A 7,213-nucleotide genomic window follows, 5' to 3' on the forward strand; every position below is an offset into this window, starting at 1 on the left:
ATTTCCACTTAATAACCTGTGAACCTGCGCAAAAGAAAAATCCCTTAATTACTAGTTTCTGTGAATCAACCCATGATTAAAATCCCTTATGATACTAAACTTACTTTTTTAAAGCCGTTATTTATTAATGGATAATTAATGTTTATGTACTGGAGAAATTAAGGACATTTCAGGGATAAAATTAAGAGGTTTGGTCCAAAGCTGACAGTCTGTTCTACTTCATATTAATCATATTTAGATGAGTCAGTGGTAATAAAGACTCTGTGTCTCTTATATAATAAGCTTCAGCTGACAGTGATCAGCTGTTATAACAGTTTAGGATGCATTTTGACACACAAACCTTTAACCAATGAACAGGGCTGAAAGAGGCGGAGAGACGAGATGTGGGACAGACACCTGAGGATAAAGCAGGTGAGGACACACACACACACACACACACACACAGTCTTTTCTATCTGCTTTTTCTATCTCGCCCTCCTCCCATACGCACTTTGTTTCTCCCTCATTGTCTCTCACACACACACACACACACTTTCCCACCCCCCCTCCCCCTTCTGAATACTTTTACTGTCTATCCCTCCCTCTCTCACTCTCTCACACACACACACAGTGATAGTTGTACAGTCCAGACAAAAGGAGGGTGGTGCTGACCTGAAACCTGAGCAGGCTCTTCTCCCTGTTCCCACCCCTGGGTGCCGGCGGGTGGGCGTGGCTAACTCACCCGACCGCTCCTCAACACCCCACCAATCACAGCGCTGCATCAAGCGAGCCTAAAAACTGTGTCACACCAACAAAGCCTGAAGGTTCACACAGACACACTCAGTTTAAAGGAGAACACCCGTGTAATTTTATTTTCTTCATATCTCCATTAAAAATGTATTTTCCACAATCAGAAACTGTCTGTTCTGCTGCAGGTTTGAACTCAAAGACTCCCATTGTTGTCAAAACTACATACAGCCTATCCACAACTAGAAGGACAACTATAAAGGAAACTATAAACTATAAAGATACTTTGTTGCTGAAGCGTTCACACTACAGTGATATCTGTGATCAGTTCCTCAGCAGACGAAGCTTTGCTGCAGTGAGCTGCCGGATGCTCCGCCCCCTTCTGTCTTACAACTTTAATTTGATTGGTTGAGAATGTTTCATCGTCGTCTCTGCATCCAAAAAATGTAGTTATCCCACTATTGGGATTTTCAACTGACTGTGGGTCCAACGTTTTAGAACTTAATTTCGCCAAATAGCATTTTTATTGATAGACAGACTATTTTTCTTCTCGCCAGCGTTATTTCAAATGAAGGGTTTCTGCAGAGATTATTTTGAACCAATGGGATCAACGCACAATGATGCATGCACTCAGAAGAAACTCTCTCATTGGTCCAACTTCTGAGAGAACATAACGGAGGAATACCATTTAGGAGAGATACCTCCTGTTTGGGAGACCAGATCTACTTTCATTAAATACTAATTTAACTAATTTAAATACTAATTTTAGTGTAAAGCAAGAATAGAAATGCAGAATGCAGACAGACCCAGGATGCTTTGTTGTCTTACAGCAGGATCTGATGTTGAATCTGTTCACCAACGTGTTCAATGTCAGTTTCCATTCAAATGAAAGTGAAAGTAAAAATCTGAACACTACAAACTCGTCCAGCTGCATCTGATCCTGGTGAGCAGATTATATTCTGGTTTTCATAATAACCCCCTTGTTAAAACTAGGTGGAATATTTCTTTAAGTGTCTTGTGCACCGACGCTTCAGGGTTTGGGATCGACTCCCACTGGAGCCACCCACGCTAAAAATGAACGCAGTCACGTTACTGTGAGGTGTTTTGGATAAAAGCGTCCTCTAAGTGACTTAGGGAAACTCCAAACCACAGTGAGGAAGGGCAGAGCGTCACTCGGTCACTTTGTCCCAGCCGGTCTGGGATTTTAACCTGCGGCCTCCAGACCACAAACCTGCTCCTCTCACCTCCAGGCGGCTCGCTCCTCTAACTGTCAGCTGGAGCGGTGAGGCTTCCTGATGATGTCACACCCGGCTGTTCTCACTATTATTTAACACTGATAAAGCCCGTAGTCCTGCATTCATTCCAATTAAGAAAAAAACCCTGATTCAACATCCCAGTATTTCAAAACTGCAGGTTAACTGAGCCTCAAAGGTCTTGTGTCCTGTAGACAGTGTGGGGCAAGTTACTTGGAAAATGTAATCAATTACTCTAATCAATTACTCTTTACTCACTACTCACTTCTTTAAAAAGTAATCACATTACTTATTACTCTACAGGAACAGTAATTAGTTACATTACTCGTTACATTACTTTCCGTTACCCCCACCCCACCCAAAAAAAAAGAAATCACAGTGATCGACTCATAGAATGACATTAAAAAGAAAGAAAAACTAGGTAAGCCATGTGTTGTCAGTGTCCATATAAAACATGTAAATGTAGATGTAAAATGCAAAAATAAATATCTTGATTTGAAATGGGAACTCTTCATTTGCAAACTGTTTTACTCTCTAAAATGTAAATTTCCATGTTTTAAAAACTGAAGGAACCAGTGAGCCTGTGCCAGAGGCCGAAGCAGCCAATGAACAGGCTGCAGAGCCGGAGGGGGCGGGACCAGTAGAGGCCACACCCCCTGACACGCCCACCGAGGAGACTGCTTCAGGTGTGTGTGCTGGTGTATTCACACAACTGCATGTGTGTGTGTGTGTGTGTGTGTGTGTGTGTGTGTGTGTGTGTGTGTGTGTGTGTGTGGGCACGCACACAACAGCCGTTACTGCCATTTAAAAGGTGCTACATGTATCATTTTAACATCAATAAATAATTACTGCATTAATTGTGAGACATTAGTATAATAACTGTAAACAACCCAAGCAGCTCTTATTCTTCTTCTGGCTCCTCAAAACGAAGCAGGGAGGCGGAGAGTACCAACAGGCAGGAGGGTTTATGGGAAATGTGGTTTCAATTTTGAGAAACACAAAATGCTCCATGTAGCACCTTTAATTGGTTGGATTTATGTATTTATGATTTATTTATTAATGACATATAAGACTGTAGTACTGAGGAGGAAGGAAATGGAATAAGCATTAGTCCTGATTTTAAATTGACGAAGTCGATTGATCTGTTTCAGAGAGCGCCCCCCCGCCTGACACACATGATGAAGGTAAGTTAACTGCTAAAAATGATTACACCCACTTGAACAATACTATTTTTTTCTAAATAAAGATGTCTAATAACTTCAGTCATATGGGCTGTATCTCATTTTGGAACAAAACTCTTCAGCTGCAGTACTGAATGTTGTTCTGGAGAAGAGCAACAACTAAATAACTCCTGCAAACATTCACTATTTCTACTGCTTCTGCTCTGTCAGTCATCAGCAACATGAATCTGATGATGATGTTGTAAAGATGATGATGTAAGAAAGCTTATGAGATGCTGTAAAGTATGAACGCTCACTTCTTCTGCCTTTACTCCTGTTCTACTTCAAATCATTTAATTGTTTCTACATTTCAGGCGTTCAGCTGACACCAGATCAGCTCAGTGTGTTCTGGATGACTGCAGTTAATGCCTTTTAATGATGCTAAATACTGATGTCAGTGTATGAACGCTCAGCTTTTCTATAGATAAGAATGACGATGACGCGGCAAAAAGGCCACGCCTACAAAGTGCACTGCAAGTGTGAAACTCAATTCAGTTTCTATGAGCAAAACAATAAATAGACATTTTCTGCGGTATTCTAATAATTAATGTGAAATGTATATGGTGTAAATAATTTGTCGTTACCTTTTCACAGCTGTCAAACAGCAGCAGGATCATTAAGATGTTTTTCTCTTGAAGCGTCAGAATGCTACACGACTCCTCTAGTTATTTGACAGCTGTGAAAAGGTTATGGGTAGCGATGGGACGATCTGTATGATTACAGTCTGACTGTGCAGAATTATGTTTATTTTGAGAGACACAAATCTTTCCAGCGATGCCATTGGCTGCTAGAATGTAAACAACAATTTAAAAATGTCATTACAAAGTGTCAATAATATAATTTGGATGGAGAGCTTGTGAAACTGTGATGGTCAAGAGTCTCATTAGTGATTACTACAGCAGAATAACATGGAGCTGATATCACCATTCATGTTCCTGACAGCAGAATAACATGGAGCTGATATCACCATTCATGTTCCTGACAGCAGAATAACATGGAGCTGATATCACCATTCATGTTCCTGACAGCAGAATAACATAGAGCTGATATCACCATTCATGTTCCTGACAGCAGAATAACATGGAGCTGATATCACCATTCATGTTCCTGACACAACATATGGATCGTCTCATTTTTGCATTGCTATATATTGAATTCTGATATATTGTCCCATCCCTAGTTATGGACGATTAACAACACCATACACATTTCACATCAATTATTAGAACAGAGAAAGTCATTTTTTGATTTTTTTTTGTTTTACCCATAGAAATAGAGCGGAACAAATCTCTTGTACTGCACTTTTGTGGGCGTGGCCTGTTTGAAACGTCACGCCACTCTTATCTATTGTTTGCACTTATTTAAAGTTTTTTCTGGATAAGACCGCTCAGCAGCTGCGTCTGTACTGAAGCCTATCATGTATGAAATGAACGCACATGTTTCCCGCTGTCTGCCCTCACTGTAAAGCCTCTGTGGGTCTGAGCACCAGCCTGTGAAGTGAATGTGAATGAACTGAAGGTAACGTTGTGGCCTTGCCTCTGTCTGTCTACCAGTCTCTGGATCTCAGGATGTGGAGTCTGAAATCCAAGGTTTGTCCTGTCCTCAGTCTGGCTGAGCAGCTGCTGCATGTCTTCGCTCCGCTGTCCAGCTGCTGGAGATCACTCACATGTCTGGGAAGCTGTCTGCATGCTGACTGTGTGGAGTGATGCTAGATTTCACACTTCTCCATCCGCTCTGCTCTTGTCTGTTTGCTGTAACATGCAGAGGTGGAGACTCAAGTCACAGTTTTAATGACTTGAGACTTGACTTGATGCATGAAGAGAAGACTTGAGACTTGACTTGACTTGGGTTCTGGTGACTTGGGACTTGACTCTGACTTGTACTTTGATGACTTGAAAAGGTTTCTAAAGTCTTGACTTGAGATCTTGTGTTTGTGTAAATGACTTAGATTGAAAGTGATGAGATTTGTTCCAGCGGACGACTGAATTTAAATTCTGTTTTCTGAATTTGTATGGAATGATTGAATTTATTGAAGTTGAAACTGATTATAGAAATCAAACTCATGATGCTCTTACCAAGTTTTTATCCTATTAAAACCATATTGCATTGAAAAGTCCTAGATATTTAGTTTTCTTTAAGATATTAAATTGATACTGGACTCTTGATTTGTTCTGACTTGACTTGCTGTTCTACATTTAGACTTGAGACTTGACTTTAATGACATGGACTTGACTTGGTAATCTACATTTAGACTTGGGACTGGACTTGGGACTTGTGCCTCAAGACTTGAGACTGACTTGGGACTCGAGCAAAGTTGACTTGGTCTCACCTCTGGTAACATGCGTTGGCTTCACACACATGGACTGAGTTTAGTTCTATACCTGGTTCAGCCGATATGGGCTTTTGAAAGCCAGTAGCGATATTTTTGAATTTTGTCCATTTTCATGTCCCAAAAATTAGACCGACTTAGTGTTTCCACCTCAGGTTTCTTCTCCTCAGGGTGTAAAAGCCTCTGAAACAGCATTTAGAGCATCATGGGACACTAAAACTCTCCACTGAAACCCAGAATAATGAAACTGCTTTAGTGTCAGCAGCTCTTTAAGGCAGAGTGACACACCACACCTGTTCAAGTGTTTGGTCGGATATCAGTGTCCATGGCAGTGACATCATCACGCCTCGTCTCCATGTGTTTCCTCATCACTCTGCGTCTGAATCATCACTGTCAGAGAGTCTTCCTCCTCCTCATCCTCATCCTCACCTTCCACCTGTTCCTCACATCCTGTTCCTCTGCCGTGTCACACCCACCTGATTACATTACACTCTCCTAGTGTGTGTGTGTGTGTGTTTTGACCTGTGTGTGTGTGTGTGTGTGTGTGTGTGTGTGTGTTTTGACCTGTGTGTGTGTGTCTCGGTCTCACCAGCTGCTGTCCCTCTCCCTGCATTTGTGGAAGAAGACTTTGTGCCAGGTTTGTTCAACACACAGGCTGTTATTTCATTTCATGTATTATTATTCTTATCATTATTATTATTATTATTATTATTATTATTAACCACAGTCCTGAGGGCTCAAGGCTTCTGTCATTTGGTTAATTCCTTGATTTGTCCATCAGTCATCAGTTATTATCAGTAACTTGTAAGTTTATCAGTAGTTTGTAATAAAGCGTTAATATGTCTGTTGTAGACGATCCTCAAGGAGACAGTGGACATCCTTATGGTCAGTGCAATGTCTCTCTCTCTCTCTCTGTTTCGTTCTCTCTCTCTCTCTCTCTCTCTCCGTGTGTGTCTCTCTCTCTCTCTCTCTCTCTCTCTCTCTCTCTCTCTAATTCTAATGAATTGTACCTACTGGTGTTGACTTTTTGTTTTCTTCTCTTTCTTCCAGATGATAAAGTGGACAGTATAGACACTACTGGAGGTGAGAAAGAACTGTAGGATCAAATGTTTGATTTGTAGCAGTAGTAGTAGTAGTAGTAGTAGTAGTAGCAGTAGTAGTAGTAGTAGTAGTAGTAGTAATAGCAGTAATACTAGCAGTATCAGTAGTAGTAGTAGTTGTTTGAGTGTGGTTGTTTTTGTTTTTGTTGTTATTGCATGCATAGCAATACATTCACAATATGAAGCAGGATGATGCAGGAAAAGAGCAGCAGGCTCAGTCAGCTTTCTCTAATAACCATGTTAAACACTACAGTAGAGACAGAGTGAACTCCACTGTGACTGAAGTCCTTTCTGTTTCATCGGTTCCCTGGTTCCTGATCCTGGTTCCCTGGTTCCTGATCCTGGTTCCCTGTTCCTGATCCTGGTTCCCTGTTCCTGATCCTGGTTCCCTGGTTCCTGATCCTGGTTCCCTGTTCCTGATCCTGGTTCCCTGGTTCCTGATCCTGGTTCCCTGGTTCCTGTTCCTGGTTCTCTGGTTCCTGTTCTGGTCTCAGTGCTGCTGGAGGAGCAGATTCCAGAGGAGTCTGTTGGTGAGTGAACAGACTCTGACTACTTCTACTGTTCCGCTTTTACTTCAGCTTGGTT

At 41.4% G+C, this 7,213-nt stretch overlaps 1 protein-coding gene across 1 annotated transcript in view; it reads left to right on the forward strand.

Moving 5' to 3' along the window:
- Nucleotides 1-238: 238 nt before the first annotated feature.
- unm_hu7910 (un-named hu7910) overlaps nt 239-7,213 on the forward strand; it is a 17,703-nt gene continuing 10,728 nt past the window's right edge. Inside the window, exons 1-8 of the mRNA XM_078291504.1 lie at nt 239-242; nt 358-411; nt 2,549-2,665; nt 3,131-3,163; nt 6,121-6,165; nt 6,381-6,413; nt 6,579-6,611; nt 7,123-7,158. Coding sequence (XP_078147630.1) covers nt 239-242; nt 358-411; nt 2,549-2,665; nt 3,131-3,163; nt 6,121-6,165; nt 6,381-6,413; nt 6,579-6,611; nt 7,123-7,158 — 355 coding nt within the window. The remainder of the gene's footprint in view (nt 243-357; nt 412-2,548; nt 2,666-3,130; nt 3,164-6,120; nt 6,166-6,380; nt 6,414-6,578; nt 6,612-7,122; nt 7,159-7,213) is intronic.

This window comes from Centroberyx gerrardi, chromosome 22 (assembly GCF_048128805.1).
Source record: "Centroberyx gerrardi isolate f3 chromosome 22, fCenGer3.hap1.cur.20231027, whole genome shotgun sequence".
In the NCBI taxonomy this organism is placed as follows: Eukaryota; Metazoa; Chordata; class Actinopteri; order Beryciformes; family Berycidae; genus Centroberyx; species Centroberyx gerrardi.